Below are 19,773 nucleotides of genomic sequence, written 5' to 3' on the forward strand. Positions count from 1 at the left end.
TGGGGAGCGGCGATGGGGAGGGCGATGCGGAGGGCGGTGGGGAGCGGCAGATGAAGCTTCGCTCACTCGCCCGCTGCTCACCTCCTGTTCTGTGGGCTGGGCTGGGGAGGGCATGGTGTCGGGGACCCCTGATTTAATGAATCTCCCACCATGTAGCTCCAAGCTGCCAGGACACAAGCCCCACCTACACCCTTCATCTTCTCCTCAGCTCTTCTGCTGAAGAATTTGGACTTCCTGATGACAGGCTGCTTTGGGAGCTTCCCCTTCCCCAGAACTTTGCAGTAACCCAATTACACCACATCAGTGACAGAAGCAGCTCCAGTCTTGTTCTTGGCAGCATTTACCCGTGTCTGCTTGCTGACCAAGGTCCACAGTTTATCAAGGTTGACGGTTGGGCAGAAGCTCTAGCTCCTCATTAAGGGGTAACACCTAATACCAACTTTCCCAAAGTATCCTGCATGATATTTGTCAGAGTTGATCCTGTGGTGATGCATGCCACCAGCATTGCCGTGGCCTCCCGGGTGCTTCCAGTGTTTGATGATGCAGCCATGGCCATGGCTCAGGTGGCCCCTAAGTTTCCGGGTCTTCCTTAGTCCACATGGCATGTCGGCGGCCGAGATAAAAGAGGAAGGCCTCTGCAAAGTCTCGCGGGCTATTGAAAACAGGGGCCTAGCACACTTTAAATATTCATAGGTTTTGCAAAACTGCCCTGCTAAAGGGCTGTGCCCCTTTGAAGCCCCTCGGTGGCATAGGGGAATAGGTACAAATGGATCTTCTTGAAACAACAGAGGGAGAATCCCAGGCCTGGCTTCACCACTGACTGGCTGGGTCCTGCCTATCACAGGCCTCAGGTTCCCTATCGGTACATGAAGGAGTTGGGGTCAGCCAGCCCCTGTGGGCTCTCCAGTTCAAGTATGCCACTGGTCCAGCACTGCTCATCTGTGGCCCCGACTAGCTCAGAAAACCCTTCTGACCCGTCTTAAGAGGCCACCCCAAGTGGGGATAGTAGTGAAAGAGGGAGAGATACCTGCCCAAGCTCAAAGGCAGGTCCTCAGGCACCAGTGAAGGGGCCTGAAAAAGCACACGGCACGGGATTTAGTCCTAACCTCTGACTCTGTACCCAATGGATACCAGGGAGAGGGCAATGTATCCTGGCTGCACCCTGGGTTTTGTCTTTTGGTTCAGAAGTGTCTCCCTCCTCTTTGGAGCAAATATTCTGGTGGCATCACAGAGCTGGAAGACACTCTGGCATCATCTGACCCAGTGGATTTCAAGCTGTGTTTCTGGTAGCCCAGGTCCCTGGACAGGTGTCCTGGAGCCAGCAAGAGTGAAAGCACCCCTCCCTCACTTCATGCAGAGCTGGTGCTTGTATAGAAGGGCTTGTGAGCAGAGTTATACTGTTAAGGCATCCACAGCAAAGCTGAGAGGCTGACTTTCCCATACTGTAGCTGGGGAAAGCCAGGCCCCGGAAGAGGAGGCCAAGGTCACATGGCAAGTCAGCAGCCAGGTTCTTTTCACTGTTTCAGATTCTTCTACAGTTCCGATTCCAGTTTACAGTCTAGAAACCAGCCATGGACTCACTGTGGGACACTGGGCAAGTCACTTCCCCTCCTGGGGCCTGGTGTCAACATCCCCATTCCACAGACGGAAAGTACAGCTCAGAGGACGGTGTTAAGTGCTAACGAGATGACATCGACATGAAAGCCCTTTGAAAACTGGGTGTTACTATTATCCAGGGTGAAAAGGCTGACTGCCCCAGCACTACCAGAACTCTGACCACAGCTCTGTCACGACTTCATGGAGCCCCAGGACCAGACCCCAGCCCTCTCTGGACCTCAGTTTCCCCAGATGAGAACTGAGGGGACTGGAGGAGATTAATCGTTTTCTAAATACACCCAAAAGAGATGCTTTAGGAGTTCTGCACAGGACTGATCCAAAGTTTATTTCTTAAAATGTTACAGCTTCTAAAAATCTTAATAGAAAATAACACTCAAATGTGTCACATAACAAAAGTTATCACACTGGAGATGAATGTGATTACCAACATACTAAGTAGTACTGCCAGGGCTCCACGTGGCCAAATCCCAGCTCTGCCACTACTGGCTGTGTGATCCTAACAGGTTACTTAACCTCTCTGAACTTCAGTTCCCTCCTGCTTGAAATGGAGATGGTCAAAGCAGCTACCTGAAATGGTCAGGGTGAGGATTAAATGATGTGATCCACGGAAGCCACGAAGCAGAGTACTTGGCATATGCTAAGTACTCAATATGTTTTGGTGTTACTGTTATCAGCTTAAACTCAAGCTTCTCCCGTTCCATGCCTACATGCATTTAATATAAGTGTATCTGTCTCCCCACCCCCATCCGAGGGCCACACACTCACCTCCCAGCTTGTTGAGGACCCGAGTGACTGCATTAGAGCAGCCTTCACAGGTCATGTCCACGGAGAACTCGTGCTTCTGAAACAAAGGAGACCATAAGCCAAGTCCATAAGCCAAGTCCCCACTAGCATGCAGGCCCACTCAGGAGCCAAGACACAGGGCAGAGAGAAAGGCAAGATCTGGCTTTCATCAGACTCCCCAGTAGCCTGTTTCTGAGCCCCACTCTCTTAAACTGTACAGTAACTAAGGGTTTCTATATCTCACAGGTGGTTGCGTTAAAGGACAGAATCCCTCGAAACCCTTTAGCGGCGTCTGGGACATGCGAGAAGAATCACCTGGGAAGGTAGTTTAAGATGTTGGTTTCTAGTCTCATCTTCAAAGCCCTGATTCTTCAGCTATGGGGTTGTCTCAGGATCACTAATAATTCTAATGTGGGTGGGCCCCATGCTCTGAGCAGTGCTATCTGGTGGTCTTAATTATGCATTAAAAGACCACTCTCTGCATTAGACTCACCTGGGAGCTTACAAAAACTATAGGTTCCAAGGGGAGAAAGCGGGAGGTGGCGAGCGTGGGATGAATTGGGAGATCGGGATTGACGTACATACACTAATATGTATAAAATGGATAACCAATAAGAACCTGCTGTATAAAAACAAACAAACAAAAACTATAGGTTCTGGTCAGCAAGCCAGAGGGCTGAGGCATCTATTATGGTCAATAAGCTTCCCTGGTGACTCTGAAATATGGAGACCACTGCTGCCATCCAAGTGCTTCAGAGGCAGCACCTGAATCCTGGGAAGGGAGAGGATTTGCCTGGGCTCCCAGTGAGCTGAATCTGGGCCAGTAAGGGAACCCAGGCTCCTGGACTCTGCATGAGGGCTCAACATCCTACAGTCTCCAGGATATCTAACAAACCAAGGGCCTGAAGGCAAGCTCCCAGAAGATGAGGCTTTGGTCCGTTCACTGCTGCATCCCCAATACTTGGAACAGTGAGTGCCTGGCACAGAGCAGGGGCTTAACACATTTTGTTGGGTGAATGGATGTTTGACACAGCTGGTTGAACAACCCTGGGTCCTTCCTCTGCTTTCAAACAAAGGTTACTTATACCAATACTTCCCTTACTTTAAATCTCTGGAAATGAGACCTGGCTTCAGATCCCAGCTCTGGCACTTAGTAGCTGTGTGGCCATGAGTAAGTTACTTAAGTCCTTTGTGCCTTGGTTTCTATATCTGCAAAATGGGGATGAAAGTCCCTCTCCAGGCAGGTGAATGGGGTGAACACAACGTTTTAAGTGTGGTAGCCAGCATGCAAGATGGCCCAGTAATCTCTGCTTCCTGGTATTTATGCCCTTGAGTAGTCCTATTCCACAATGTCTCAGGGTTGGCCTGTGTGTCCAGTAGAATATGGCTGAAGTGACGTTAGGTGACCTTGGAGGCTAACGCATTAAAGACATTGTGGTTTCTGCGTTACTTTCTCTGGGATCCTTCACTCTGGAGGAAGCTGGCTGCCATGTCCTAAGGACCCTCTGGCAGCCCTATGGAGAGGTGCACATGGTGAAGAGCTGAGCCCTCCAGCCAACAGCCGTGTGAGGGAGCCAACTTGGAAGCAGATCCTCCTTCAGAGGACCACAGCCCTGGACAACATCTTCACTGCAGCTTCCATGAGAGACCCTGAGCCAGAAATACCAGCTAATCTGCTTCCAGATTCCTGACTCTCAGAAACTATAAGTTAATAAATATTTGTTGTCTCAAACCACTAAGTTTTGGGGGTAATTACTCAGAAGTAATAGTTAATTCATATGTTAGGTAAAGAGACTGGAGCCTAGTAGTAGGTTCCACTGGGGTAAAAAGTTGGCTATCGGGGGAATTCCCTGGCAGTCCAGTGGTTAGGACTCTGTGCTGTCACTGCTGAGAGCCCAGGCTCAATCTCTGGCCGCGGAACTAAAATGCCACAAACCACTCGGCGCGGCGAAAAAAACTCTTGAAAAAGTTAGCTATCAGATTATTAGTATTACTTTGTTCCACTTCCGTTTTTTCTGTCCCTTTAAAAAACTATGGCTACGTTTTCCATGGAGCTTTTCAAATCTCTTACCTCAATTGGAATTCTGGGCACAGCACTGTGTCTTGCTGGAAGACCTCAGGCAAAATCCCTGCCCTTAGGGGCCCCAGTCCCCTTATCTATACCAAAAGGGCATTAGCCAATTCAGTTTCCTCAGCCTCAGTGCACAGAAGAATCACAGGGGTACTTGGTGACTGGGCAGCTCTGCAGGCAGCTGCCTCAGTGAGCTCTGTAGCTCTGCGTGGGCTCTGTGACTCTCCATTTTTAACCCACTGAGGAGAAACAGAGGGGTAAGACCACACACTTGAGAAACATTGGTCTAAATGGCTTCTCAGGCTCTTTCCAAGTCTCAAAGCACCTTTGGGTCTGGGTTATCATCATGCTGTACAGGGGAAACTGAGGCCAAGAGTGAAGCAGTTTGGTTTCTCGGTGCTGAATTACATAACCATCATTACAAACATCATGACACAACCAGGAGACCACTATTTTATCGAGGCCAAATCTGCAAAACCTGCCTTAAAGAAAATGGTTAGTCTTTCGTTTTTTCTAAACACCTCTGATCCCTTCAGCTCATTTTGTGACTATTCAGCAACCACCACAGCAAATTCTGGAAATAAGGATTTCTAGCGAGGATTCCATAATCTTGTCTTTAACGGGTGGTTCTCAGAACAATGGTATCAGCATCACCCAGGAGCTTGCCAGACTGCAGACTCTCAGGTCCCACCCCAGGCCTCCTGAATCAGAATCCTTTTTTTTCTTCTTTTTTTTTTTTCCAGAATCTTCATTTTTAACAAGACACCCAGCACATTCTTAACAAGACACCCAGCACATTCCTGCCCACATTATAGTTTGAGATGCTGCTCTAGCACACAAACTGGCAAACTACAGCTTGCCTGTCACCTGGTTTTATAAAGTTTTACTGGAACACAGCTAAGCTCATTCATTTACTTTCACACTAGAATGGCAGAGTTGAGGAGTTGTAACAGACCACATGGTTCATGGAGCCTTAGGTATTCACTATCTCGCCCTTTAAGAAAAAGTTTGCTGACTCCTGCTCTAGAATAACTGGTAATCAAGATTCATCAGTGGTTGGTACCTGTACACCCATCCAAAGCTTTAATGGGTTTGTAAGACCAATATAAAACCCAAATCTAATGAGTGCCCACTATGTGAAATGCTCTTTATATAGTATCTCAGTCCTTACCCAGCCTGGAAAGGGAGCTAGTCACCGTACTACATGTAGGAGAAAACTTGAGGTTCCAGGGGTTAACTAAGCCACCCACAGTCCTGTGGTGGGCATGCGTTGAGGATGGGATGTGAACCCAGGCTTTTCTGGCTCCAGGGACACCTTGCTGGCTCTGGACCAGCAAATGGGGCTGCCACCCCCCACAATGATGACTCTTAGCAGGAGACCTGAGATGGGGACAACCTGTGAAGGAACCCAAGTTTTTGCTGCCCGAGGACTTGACGTCAACAGATCTCTAAAGCTTTCTGTTGTTGGCTACAGAGAGCGGGTCTCCTTCCCTCCTGCACTGTACAGAGGTCAGAAGCCAGCAGACGGCTTCCGTTGCGCAATCATTACAATTCAGTCCTCTCCTCCTCCACCTCTGAGTTGCAAAAGTAAATATGGGGTTGTGGAAAGTCTCCTTCCTGCGCAGAGTAATCCTGTCTTTACAGAGAATCCCAAGGCCGGCCCCACCAGCGAATGCTCGACTTTGCACAGTCCCAACCCCTCCAGAGCCTCTGCTCTGTCACCTACAAAACGGGTCCTGTAACGTAGAGGAAAAAGCCCAGTCATCTGTGCAATGCTTTAACAGAATCTCAGAACTGGAAGGGTGGGAATGGAACGGGGTCATACTATCCAGACCCCTCCCAGAGACGAAATGCTTTCTCAAATATCCGGGGCGTTCAGTTTTTGAACACCCTGATGATTGGGAATTTACTATTATTAGAGTGCCTACTATGTGGCAGGCACTGTGCATGCATGTCCTCGTTTAATTGTCACAACACCATGAGGTAGGCATTATCCCTTTTTTTTTTTTTTGTGGTACACGGGCCTCTCACTGTTGTGGCCTCTCCCGTTGCGGGGCACAGTCTCCGGACGCAGAGGCCCAGCGGCAATGGCTCACGGGCCCAGCCACTCCATGGCATGTGGGATCCTCCCAGACCGGGGCAGGAACCCGCGTCCCCCACATCGGCAGGTGGGCTCCCAACCACTGCGCCACCAGGGAAGCCCCTATTATCCCTTCTTGACAGATAAGGTTAGGTCACTCACTCAGAGCGACACAGCTAGTGAATAGCAGGGCCTAGACCTACCCAAGCCTAAACTTTTAGCCACTGTGGTCCTTGTTAACATAGGGTTGAAACCTGCCTGCCTATACTTCTACCAATTTGTCCTAGGTCTACACAAGACCTACCATTTCTTCGGGACTAACTATGTCAGTGGCTGAGCTACATATTTTACTGGCATTTTTCCAGTTACTACTAATGACAGCCCTGTGAGGTCAGTTTTTACCCCCATTTTACACTGAAATCAAGGCACAAAGAGGTAAAACAGCTTGCCTGAAGTCACGCAGCTGGCAAGGGGGGTGGGGTAGGGCACAGATTTTTCAGAGGTTTCTGAGATTCCAAGTGTTTTGTGCGAGAAACCTCTAAGGTGACACATTAATCCCTTTCCAGTTTTGGTGTGAGTCTCCTTCAGCTGTTCATCTCGTGGTATACGGCCAAGTGCCCTCTTCATTTGGATCATCCACTCTGGTGGGTCTTTTGTTCGTCAAAATTCCCAGAAGTGAACATAGAATAGAGCCATCCTCAAGCTGGCCTTTCCCTCACTGACATCCCCCACAAAAGGCCGGCAGCCTCCGCCATCCCAGTCCCAGAGTGATTAATGCTGTCCTCTGACATTGCCACAGGCAGATTTGCTCAACTGGGAGGGCTGATTCTGTCAGGTTCTTTGTCCATACTTTGTGTTGTCTGAGGATTTGTCTCAAGGCACCTGGCAAGACCCAAGGGAAATGATACCTGAGATGTTTGAGGCCTGGCCCAGGAGGCCTCTGGTTCACCTGTCAGCTCCCCAAAGCTAGGCCGCTAGGACACAGGGCATCTGTGGGACACCTCTGGGTACCCACTTGGAGCAAGGCCAGAAAACCAGGCACCCTGGGGGAAAGTGCTAAACACCACCACTCCAGCCAGTAGCCCTGGGATGCAACTGGGATCAGAGCTTCCGGGAGGAAGCCGGTATGACTACTTTTGTTGGACATGTATCATGTGGTGAGGTCAGGAGAGACTGGGCCCCTGAAGATAAGGGGCTTAATCCTGGCTGCACCCATCTCCCAACACCACCTTGAATAAATTACTGGGATTTTAATGTTTGTTTGTTTGTTTGTTTTTATCTGCAAAAGGCCTTAATCTTTTACCTACAAAATGAGGCCATGAGCAACAAAATGAGACCATGAGTTTTATCATGTATACTGGATGATAAGACTGAGTGAGCAGCTCATCCCTCCCCAGACTCTGCCACTGAGCAACTGGCGACTTTGGGCAGGTCCCTGCACCTCTCTGTAGCTCACGGGTTCAGGTTCATAAAGTAACCTGTAGAAAAGGTTAAAAGCACTGTCTCCATTCAGTGTGGCCCAGCGCTGACCTGAAACTCAGACACAGTGGGCAGAGGAAGGGAAGACAAACACGGATCTCCGAACTCCTGCCCTGTCCGGAAGGTAACAGTCACCCCAAGCCCCTCTTTCAGGCCAGCTCCGCGGGAAGGGGCATCCACGTGGGAGACGCAGGGACTAGCCATCCCAGTTCCGGATCGCCACCGACTCCCTGTGTGACCTCCAGCGACTCTCTGCCCCTCGCTGGGTCTCAGTTTCCCCGTCTTTGCAGGGAAGCTTTAGGCTTGTAATCGCTTGAAGGCCTTGCAGCTTCGATGTTCTGAAGCCTGACTGCCAGCTAAAACTCCCTTGGGATCCGATTTTCGGGAGGGTCGAAGAAGCTGGGGGCTGGGTGGGGAGGGGTGGGAAGAGGGCCGACAGCTCCGGGCGCGGCCTGAGCCCTTCAAGAGGGACCTCTGGCCAAAAGGCGGTGCAGCCGAAGCACAAGCCGGAGGCCGCGGGTCTGCGCGGGGCGGGGACGGCGCGACAACTTACCGGCATGACTGAGGAGCTGGCTGCAAGCACTGGGGCGGCGGCGCTGCTTCCCCCGGCTCTGAGAGCGGACGCCAGTGCGCTTCCGGGTGTGCACGCGGGCGAGAGCCGCCCTCTGGCCCAGGCCCCACCCACTCCGGTCCCGCGGGCTGGCAGCTGCCTGAAGACGGTAGGCCTCCCCGCCTCCTTCCGGCCGGGAAGGGGCCACTGGAGCCCCGCCACAACTACGCTAGGCGGTGGGCGGGATGTTAGGCGAGCCTGCCTTGCTTGTTAGCCATTTTTAGAACTCCTGCTGCGCGTCAGGCTTGTATTAGGGGGCTGGGAATACTGGGGCCCCCGCGCTGTGAACAGGACAAACTCCACCCCCCACCCCCCCAACCCTCCCTCCCTAGAGGGACAATCTCAGTCAGTATTTGTTGATTGCCAACCATGGGCCGGCACTGTGCTAGGCATCCAAGATGCAGTAGTGGAAAAGACACAGCCTAGTAGGGAGCCAGGGAAGCAGGCGATGATAATGCAAGATAATGCAAGTGTTAAAGGAGCTGTGTATTTGGAGCGAAGAAAGGATCTCTAACTCAGGGGCGGTTCGTGAAGAGAGGAGGCTTCCAGAGGAGGAAGTCTTCGTTCATCTGAAGATGGACGATGGGCCAATTGGGAAGGAAGGAGACAGAACAGCATGTAAAAGTTGAAAGACATTAGAGGGCATGCCTTGGGAGGCAGAAATATTAAGATTGAGGGGCAGGCACGGAGAGAGATGGAGAAACGAAGCTGCAAAGACAGGAGACCCACAGATGCTCTAGGACACTTACAAAGAGGTGTGCCAAGACCCAGAACTTCAGACACACACACACACACACACACACACACACACAGTACCAGGCTGGTTCTGTCCTTGTAATATCCAAGGGGCTCCCTCCAAGTTAATAGCTTCAAAGATCTCTCATCACTAGAACTGCTTGGAGAGATTATTAAAAACTCAGATTTCTAGTCCTTTCATTAGATACACTGTCCCTTAATTTCCAGGTGTATTTTTAGTCTGCATCCTCCTTCTGGTTTGGGGAACCACGTTGAGGAAAACCAGTCTTTTTTTTTTGGCCAAGCAGCGAGGCGTGCAGGATATTAGTTCCAGGGATCAAACCCGTGCCCCCTGCAGTGGAAGCGCAGATTCCTAACCACTGGACGGCCAGGGAAGTCCCAAATTATAGTCTTAACACATACCTGAAACCTTTTTGAGAAAGTGTGCTGGTTGTTGATTTATTGTCTCTTAGCTCCAATTCATCCTTTTTTTTTTTAAAGAGCTCATTCATGTAATTTTATTTTTTTTAATTTTTATTTTTTATATAGCAGGTTCTTATTAGTTATCTATTTTATACATATTAGTGTGTATACGTCAATCAAAATCTCCCAATTCATCCCACCACCACCACCACCGCCCCCAGCCACTTTCCCCCCTTGATGTCCATACGTTTGTTCTCTACATCTGTGTCTCTATTTCTGCCCCGCAAACCTGTTCATCTGTGCCATTTTTCTAGGTTCCACATATATGCGTTAATATACGATATTTGTTTTTGTCTTTCTGACTTACTTCACTCTGTATGACAGTCTCTAGATCCATCCACATCTCTACAAATGACCCAATCTCGTTCCTTTTTATGGCTGGGTAATATTCCATTGTATATGTGTACCACATCTTCTTTATCCATTTGTCTGTCGATGGGCATTTAGGTTGCTTCCATGACCTGGCTATTGTAAATAGTGCTGAAATGAACATTGGGGTACATGTGTCTTTTTGTCCGAATCATCCTTTTTGCCTGCTTGTGAAAATCTGGACCCATTAAACATTGTTTTTTCATTGCCTGATGGCAGGATGTCAAGATTTGCCAGTAAAGTCTCTGGAGAGACACTAGAGGAGAAAAGCTTTTCCTTTCTGATTCCAGTGTGCTCGCTTTCCAGGCTCTTGCAGGATGAGTGATTGGCCTCTGCCTAGCTTCTGAGGATGGCTTCCCCAGCACCAAGCTCCTGCTGTGTATAGGGACCAGCAGCACCTAGCAGCCAGCACTTTCTCCCAGTACCTGCCCTGCTTATGCACTTTCATAGAGTAACTACAGTGAGATGATTCTCTGTGAACAGCTTTCTCCAGCATCCTAGAGGGCAGTTTTCCAGCTCAGAGGGTGAATTTCTAGCAAGTTCCACCAGCATGGTACCATAGCCACTCCTCTGCCATTCACAAGAGTTGGATCTCAGCCTGGGTGTGTGGGGTGCAGGATTCTTCTTTACTATTTTAGCCTTGTGGGCAGTGGCTTCTCCCCGAATCTGCTACTCCTATATTCTTTAGAGTTCTGTTTACTTCCTACTAGCCAATCCTTCATTACTCTAGCTCCATTATAATCTTTAAACTCTTCTATTTCTAATTATGGTGTGGTTTCCCTCTCCTGATTGAACCCAGACTGATTCAGGGAGTGACAACTTGCCTACTTCAGTTTAGGAAAGAGGATAATGTTTCCACCCTTAGTCTAAGTTCAAGGAAAACAGGACATCCCTGGTGGTCCAGTGGTGAAGACTCTGCCCTTCCGTGGTTAAGAATGCGCCTGCCAATGCAGGGCACACGGGTTTGATCCCTGGTCTGGGAAGATCCCACATGCCGCGGAGCAACTAAGCCCGTGCGCCACAACTACTGAGCCTGCTCTCTAGAGCCCGCGAGCCACGACCACTGAGCCTGCGTGCCACAACTACTGAAGCCCATATACCTAGAGCCCTTGCTCTTCAACAAGAGAAAACACGACAATGAGGAGCCCACGCACCACAACGAAGAGTAGCCCCAGCTCGCCGCAACTAGAGAAAGCCCGCGCGCAACAACAAAGACCCAACGCAGCCAAAAATAAATAAATAAAATAAATAAATTTTTTAAAAATTAAAAAAAAAAAAAAAAAGACTCTGCCCTTCCACTGCAGGGGGCACGGATTTGATCCCTGGTCCGGGAACTGAGATCTCACATGCCACACGGCCAAAAAAACCCTTAATTTTTACGTTCAAGGAAAACAGAAGGGGTAAGTCTAAACCAGGACCAGTCGCTGACTCACACTGACCCTAGATGACTAGGCCCACCAGCATGGTGAGTAGAAGGGGCATGGATATTAGAGCCCGTCCTAATCTGCTCAGGCTGCTGTAAGAAAATACTGTATCACAGACTGGATGGCTTAAGCAACAAAAAGTTATTTCTCACATTTCTCACAGTTCTAGAAGCTGGGAAGTCCAAGATCAAGATGCCAGCCCATTTGGTTTCTGGTGAGAGCTCCATTCTTGTCTTGCAGACAGCTGCCTTCTTGCTATGTCCTCACAGGGTCGAACTAGCTAGCTCTTGTGTCTCCTTCTCCTCTTACAAGTGCATCAGCTCTACTGAATTAGGGCCCCCCCTCTTTTAACCTTTACCACCTCCTCACAGGCCCTGTCTCCAAATACACTCACATTGTATGTGTGTGTGGGGGGGGCTTAGGGCATCAACTATGAATTTTGGGGGAACACATTTCAGTCCATAGCAAAGCCATGTATACCAGAGTTTGAATCTTAGCCCTATCATTTACCAGCTGTCTATCCTTGGACAGATTACTTTACCTCTCTAAGGCTCAGTAGCCTCACTTACAAAAGGGAGCAGTTTGGGACTTCCCCGGCGGTCCAGTGGTTAGGACTCCGCGCTTCCAGTGCGGGGAACACGGGTTCCATCCCTGGTCAGAGAACTAAGATCCTGCGTGCCGCGCGGCACGGCCAAAAAAGTAAAAATAAAGTGTTTAAATAAAGAGGAGTAGTTAAGATAACGATATACTTTTTTTTTTTTTTAACTATATACTTTTTTATCCAAACCTCTAGTTGGTGAAAGGGGATACCGTTAATAATGTTGTCAGGACAACAGGCATATACTATGACTGTTCCAGGGCATGTGGTTCTCTCAAAGAAACCTACACTGAAGTATTGTTTGGAGGAATATATATGGTAATGTATGCATATTGTCTAGCACATTGCTTGGCACAGGGTAGGCATCAAAAAATATTAGAATTCTTCTAATTGCTAAAATCTCTGCTGGCCTCCCTGGCACTGGGTCTTCCCCTACTGGCAAAATGCTCACCTGTTAACCCTCCACCCCCTCCCTACCTGCCAGGTGTTTCCTAAAGGAGGGAGGGAGGGAGGGAGGGAGAGAGGGAGGGAGGGAGACCAGTGAAGGTAGCACTGGGGACAACTGTTTACTGAGACTGGGGAAAGCTAGATCACTGTAGGAGGCAGAGGAGGGAGTAAAGGAAAGACAGAGGAAGAGTGAATAGCTCAGAGAATTGGGGAGGAGAGGGTTAAGCAGAGAAAGTGCAATTTAATGATAAGCAGCATTATGAAAACTCACTAGAGATAGCAAATGAAGACCTGTGAGAGAGGAGAGGAAAATGTACAGGATTATCGTTCCTATATATGAATATATACATAAATTCCATTTATTTACATGAAGATAAAGCCTGAAATGAACTACAGCCAGTGTTACTAGAAGTTATCTAGGATGGGTGCAGGATTACAGGCAAAATCCCAATGTACATATTATTTTTAAAATTTCGAATAATACAAAAAGATACGGAGGGAAAAGTCAGTCTCTGTCCTACCCTAATCCCCTCTTTTAAACAAAAGGCATACTATATACAGTTTTGCCCCTTGCTTTTCTCACCTTACAAAATATCTTAGAGATTGTTCTTTACTAGTACATGTCAATTCCCTTCATTCTTTTTAGCACTACATGGTGTTTTACTGTTCAGTTGTACCATAACTTATTTAGCCAGTCCCTATGGCAGAAACCTTTGGTTGGTTGATCCAGCACTCATTCCCAGTCGTTTTACTCTAGCTACTGTAGAGGCTGGAATCCCTAAATACTTGCTTTCCCATCCTCTCTTGCAGCCAAGTGCACCCACATGATATGACTTAGGCCAGTGAGTCAAAAGCAGACTGCTGGGAGGCTTCTGGGAAAGCTCTTGCTTTCCTCACAAAGGGAACAGATACCACTCCTTTTCCTTTCCTGCCTAGAATGCTGATAAGATATCTAGAGCACACGTGCACCATCTTGCAACGGTGAGGGAAATGTCAAGAGAATCTAGTTCTGACTGTGTGGTCACTGAACTGATGCCAGCTGCAGCTTGGGCCTCCGCACTTGTTATGTCAAAAATGTAAGCCCACCTTTATTTTTAGCTACTAGTACTAAGACTTCCCGCTGACACATTCCAGATACAGTCCCTTACCACTGGACATATAGGTTGCTTCTGCTCTTTTATTGCTAATAACAGTGATGTAATGAATATCCATATCCATACATCTTTGCTTAAAATTTTGTATAGAATTCCTAGATGTGAAATTGCTATTCATTTTTAATTTCGATATAGCCAGATTGCCTCTCAAAGTTTTATTAACTACATTCTTCCCATCTCCAGATCTCTGTGTATTATTCTTACCCTTTCCGATATTATAGATCATTTTTATTTCTTTTTAAAAACTTTGTCATATTTTCAAGAGTGAATGTGTATTAAAAGAAACACAGGGAAAAATATTTTTAAAAAGCAGAGTTCAGGAATTCTGAGTTCCAGACTGCCCAGCAGCAGTCTCATTACTAGCCTTGTCAACTTGGGTAAGTCATTTCATCACTAAGCCAGTGGGCCTGGGAAAGACTACGGTCATGTGTACTGGTGGGTTCTCAGACAGTGACTGGAGCCTTCTTCCAGGGATACCCTACCTCTAGACTTCACCTACTGGAGTGACCCTTTGGTGGATGCTGGTGGATGCTTTCCAGTTAAGCTTTGGAAAGAGAGGCCTTTATAGCTGCTGCCTACTCCCTCCAGGAGACCAAGTGTTTATTTTCTGTGTTATAATACAGGTATGCACTAGCTGCTTCACTGCTTTATCCACTAAGGAACCCTTAACCTAAGACCAAAGGTTCTGATCTGAAAGGGCCTGCAGAGAAACCCAGGCATGAGAAGAGACGGGCTACAAAGCCAAGGGAGCTTGGGCTGCAGGCTTGGGAGAGGGAGCATAGCATCTGGCAGAGTTGCAGACTGGCTCAATCTGGCCTGGAGACATATTTTATTCAGTTCCTAAAGTATTCAAAATATTTTTAGAGTGGTTAACATTTAAGAACATTGAGTGTGGTTGCACAATATTGTGAGTATATACGTGCCATTGAATTGTACACTTAGAAATGGTTAGATTGGTAAGTTTTATCACAATTAAAAACAAATCTACTTGTAGAATGGCATGTGAAATTAGTTGCTTCTTTATTACAAGAACTAAGAAAAGCATTTAAAAAATTAACATTCCAAATAATGTTTAAAAAAGAACGAATTTAGTTATAGTACTCTTAGAAAGAATATTTCATTACATTTTTTAAAGTGAGAGCAAAACGTTTTTATACCATTAATAAAATGTTAAGAAAAAAAAAGAATGCTGAGTGATGTCACGTGATGACCCAGATTTTGAGTATCTCCTGAAAAACTGGAAGATCTGGAAACCTATCTATAATTGGCAGGAGAGGTCAGGTAATGCTGTGGTAACAAACAATCCCCAAACCTCAATGGCTTGAAACAACAGATTTATTTCTTGCTCATGCCATATGCCCACTGCAGGTTGGGCACCTTGGAGGAATGGCTCTGTGCAAATTGTTTTTGCCCAGGGATCCACATCGAGAGAGACTATCCATATGGGACAACATTGAATATTGGGTGGGGTGGGGAGGGAAGACCTTGGCAAAATAATCACCGGCTCCAAAGACTGCCTGGAAGAGATCTCTGTCACTTCTGCTCACATTGTTTTGGTCAAAGCAGAGCACATGGTCATGCCTATTTTTTTTTTTAATTATTATCTTTTTGGCCATGCTGCTCAGCTTGTGGGATCTTGGCTCCCTGACCAGGGATTGAACCCACACCCCCAGCAATGAAAGTGTGGAGTCCTAACTGTAAGGTCGGATCTTAACAAACGGCACCGCGAAACAGAGGAAAGCTTCAAGTGAGCTTTATTAGGGAGCGCTCCCGGGCGAGGTTCACTGGTCCGAGAGAAAGGGGCCAGAGAAGTCGCACCGGGCGAGGGTTGGGCAAGATTTTATAGGGGAAGAAGGGAAAGGGGTGTGGTGAATCTGGGAGGGCTGGGCTGGGTTCAAAGTCCCCAGGTCAGTTCCTGGAACTGGGTGGTCCGGAGAATTTCGGTCTGATGCAACCTGTGAATCTGATTGTGTTCCCCTGCCTCGGGCCAGTTGACCTTACATCCCGACATCTTTGGTGTAATGCGGTGGCGTTCTGATCTCTGGCTACTTCATGCTGAATGGGGGCGTCGAAAGGGAAGTCGGGCGACCAGAGGTCCGAGGCTTAGGGGAGACCAGTGGGGGTTCTGTAGGAAGCAAGGTGTAAGGGCCAAGGAGCATTTGGTTTGTGGCCACCCGAGAGACTTCCTCCATGTGCCTGCAAAGGAACCTAAGAAAACAGGGAGCAAACATGAGCAAGATACAGATGAGAATTAAGGGGCCTAAGATTGGTGTTAGCCAGGTATAGAGGGTGGATCGCCACCAATCGGGAATTGGGGAGGCGGACTGTTGGTGTTTGCGTTGGAGTTCTTCTCTTACGCGAAGAAGGGCTTTTTTTGACGACTCCTGTTTCATTGATAGCAGCATTCCTCCTGTAGGAAGAGGCATGTACCTCCTTTGTCGGCCGTCAGAAGATCCAGGGCTCGTCGATTTTGGAGGGCAACTCGGGCTACTGAGGTGATCTGGCGCTGGAGGGAGGTGGTGCAGCCGGCAGAAGCCTCGATGGCTAGCTGGAGTTTCTGTTCTAGGTCACGGGATGTTGAGACACTGTGTGTTAGGGCTCCTCCCCCGATTCCCGCAGCGACCAGGGAGGAGGTGAGAGAGATGCCTGCGACCAGAGGAAGAAAGATGGCCCTTTGGCCCTTAGAGAGGTCGAGGGCCCACGTGAGTGCTATCAGTTCAGCCCTTTGAGAGGTCGTCCCTTCTGGGAGGCTGTTAGCCTCGATAATAGTTGAAATAGTTACCACAGCATAGGCTGTCCGTTGGCGTCCGTCAGGACCGAGTATTGAGCTACCGTCCACAAAGAGTGCGGTCCGGATTTGAAAGAGGGGTGTCAAAGAGTCCCTCTCTTGGTGGTTTGAAGGCTTCTATGACATGAGGGCAGGAATGGGATGGAAAACCCCCGGTGCCAGAGATAGGCAGGAGGGAAGCCGGGTTCAGGCGAGGGGAGAGATCAAGAGAAATAGCAGGGTTTTCAATGAACAGTAGGTGGAACTCCTGGATGCGGGAGGGGCCCAGGAGGGAGAGAGACTTGTGGCCTAGGAGGTCGACCAGCCGGTGGGAGGAAAACACGGTTAGTGGGTGGGCCAGAGTTAGAGTGTTTGTTTGGTCAGTTCGGCTGCCGCTGCTAGGGCCCAAAGGCATGGTTGCCATCCCCGCATGGTTGGGTCTAGCTGTTTGGAGAGGTAAGCCACGGGGCGGTAGGCAGGCCCTACAGGCTGGGCAAGGAGTCCAGTGGCTATTCCGGCCCGTTCATCCACAAAAAGGTGAAAAGGTCGGTTTGGGTTGGTCAGAGAAAGGGAAGAAGATATCAGAGCGTTACGGAGGGTGAGAAAGGCCTGTCGAACGGCGGAAGGAGAGGTGAGGGGTCCTTGAGGGGTTTCTTTAGCGGCTAGATATAAGGGTTTAGCGAAGAGAGCAAAGTTAGGGATCCAGACTACTGGGTGGAGAGGAATTATGGCCTCATTGATTAGTCGGAGGTCCTGGACCAGGCGATAATCCCCGGAGGCCTTGCGGACAGGCAGGATGGGAGTGTTGCAGGGAGAGTCTGTGGGGATGAGGAGTCCCTGGTTTAGGAGTCTGGTGATAATGGGTTGTAGGCCCCTAAGGTGAGTCTCAGAGATGGGAAATTGGGGCCTTGATGGAAATTTGGAGGGGTCCTTTAGGCGGATGAGGACGGGGGAATGGTGTGTTGCTAGTATGGGCTTAGAAGTATCCCAGACTTGGGGATTGATTGGGTTCGGTGTGATTGGAAGAGGGGGATAGGAGGGGGAGGGTTCTAGAGACAGGCCGAGAAGAGGAAGCAGGAGTTGGGAGAAGGGGACCTCAGGGTCAAGTCTAACCAGCTGGAGGGAGGCCCCTAAGTGGAAAAGGACATCTCGGCCTAGCAAGGGAACTGGGCAGGATGGTATGACTAAGAATGAGTAAAAGGGAGTCCTTCGATATGACATGGGAGTGGACCCGTCTGGAGTGGGAAGGATGGTTTGCCATCAATACCCATGAACGAGATCTGGGAAGGAGAAACTGGCCCGGAATAAGTAGGCAGGACCGAATAGGTAGCCCCCGTGTCCACCAGAAATGAGATGGATTTACCCGCTACCTGTAGCGTTACCCTGGGCTCGGCGAGGGTGATGGGGGTCTTCGAGTCCGGGCACGGTCAGTCGTCAGCCAATCCCAGCAGTTCGAGTGGTAATACCTTTGGGTCGGCCTGCCCCCCGCGTGGAGACGCTGAGGGAGGGCCAGTCGTAGGGCAGTCACTCTTCCAGTGGCCCGTTAGCCCGCAGCTGGGATAGGGCTTAGAAGGGGGTTGGGGATTGGGACATTGGCGAGCTCAGTGGCTTTCTTTTCCGCATTTGAAGCAGGGCCCCGGCGGGGTTGCCTTTTGCGGACCCCGTGGATGCTGTGATCCATGGGAGATGGCCGGCCTTAGGGCGGCTACAAGAGCTTGGGTTTGGAGGGTCACCTTCTGGTGCATCCGAGCCTGTCGGCTGGATTCTGCCAAATCCTCACGGCCATTGTAGACTTTAAAGACCATCTTTACCAGATCTCGAATAGGGGTTTGAGGGCCGTCTTCTGCCCGTTTTAATTTCTTTCAGATGTCCGGGGCTGATTGGGTGATAAAATGGGTGGCTAGGACCGCTGCCCCTGCCGAGGTGTCGGGATCCAGCCGGGTGTAGAGAGTTAAGGCCTCTGTAAGGCAATTGAGAAAGACAGCTGGATTTTCGTTAGGTTCTTGGGTTATCTTTTAGTTTTTCAAAATTGACTACCTTATGAGCGGCAGCCTGCATGCCAGCCAGGAGGCATTGGATCATGAGGTCGCGCTTACGACGGCCATCTTGGCCATCCTGATAAGTCCAGCCTGGATCGGTGCCAGGTACGGCAGTCGCTTCGACAGGCATGGAGTTGTCGGTAAGGTGAACCTGATCTGCATGGTTTCGGGCAGCAGTCTGAATTCTTTCCTTTTCGTCAGGGGTTAAGGTAGAGGACAGAACCACAAAGATATCGTGCCAGGTTAGATCGTAAGCTTGAGATAGGTAGCGAAATTCTTTGATGTAGTGGGAGGAGTCGGTAGAGAAGGAGCCTAATAGTTTTTCAATTTGAGAGAGGTCCTGGAGAGAGAAAGGGACATGGACTCTGATCAGTCCTTCCGCTCCTGCTACCTCCCTCAGAGGGCACAGGAGATTTGAATCTTGGGAGTCGTGAGAGCGTGTATGTGCACTAATTGGCGAAGCAAGGGTCGCGGGAGGAGAAACCGTTGAGGGAGGCGGGGGAGCGGTTGGAGGGGCCGGAGCGGGTTTGGGAGGAGGAGGGACCGCTTCAGGGTAGGGTGGAGGTTGGAGGGAGTTCTGGAGCAGGGAGAGGCGAGAGATTTGGGAGGGTCGGTTAGTGGGGAGGAATCCAAGGCGATTGAGGTTTTGGATGGAGGAGATGTTGGTTTGGCAAGGAGGATTTGAGAGGTAGAACAATTGATGCAAAGGGAGGGGCGGGAGCGCAAATACCAAAAAACCTGGACATAGGGGACCTCAGACCATTTGCCCGTCCTGCGGCAGTAATTATCTAGATCACGGAGGATGTAAAAATCGCAAGTCCCTTCAGAACTGATTGTCTAGAGGATATTGTGGCCAGGCCACAGTGGAAAATAAAATAAGCCGTCGGCGACGGAGATCTTGGGAGAAACCGAGGGCTGTAAAATTGGCTAGGAGACACCCCAGGGGCGTCTTAGAATCTGGTTTCGATTGTGAGGTTCCCATGACCCCCAGTCTGTCCCTGAGTGAATGGAGAGGGAGAGAGGCGTCCCTGGTCTCAGTCTCCAATTCACGGCAGGTCGGAGGGCGGTCAGGCGATTGGGACGTCTCCACAATCACCCGAGGCCCGGCGGGTCGGAG

The 19,773-nt window shown here is 49.3% G+C and overlaps 1 protein-coding gene and 1 pseudogene across 1 annotated transcript in view; both read right to left on the bottom strand.

Annotated features, from left to right (window-relative positions):
* ATOX1 (antioxidant 1 copper chaperone) overlaps positions 1–8,699 on the bottom strand; it is a 13,847-nt gene extending 5,148 nt beyond the window's left edge. Inside the window, exons 1-3 of the mRNA XM_029216587.1 lie at positions 8,584–8,699; positions 2,383–2,458; positions 2,131–2,184 (exon numbers count right to left, since the gene is read on the bottom strand). Coding sequence (XP_029072420.1) covers positions 2,131–2,184; positions 2,383–2,458; positions 8,584–8,589 — 136 coding nt within the window. The 5' untranslated portion in view covers positions 8,590–8,699. The remainder of the gene's footprint in view (positions 1–2,130; positions 2,185–2,382; positions 2,459–8,583) is intronic.
* LOC114891976 lies at positions 39–1,577 on the bottom strand (annotated as a pseudogene).
* Positions 8,700–19,773: the final 11,074 nt, after the last annotated feature.

The sequence above is a fragment of the Monodon monoceros genome, unplaced genomic scaffold (assembly GCF_005190385.1).
Source record: "Monodon monoceros isolate NGI ecotype Baffin Bay Population unplaced genomic scaffold, NGI_Narwhal_1 Super_Scaffold_12, whole genome shotgun sequence".
NCBI classification, from domain to species: Eukaryota; Metazoa; Chordata; class Mammalia; order Artiodactyla; family Monodontidae; genus Monodon; species Monodon monoceros.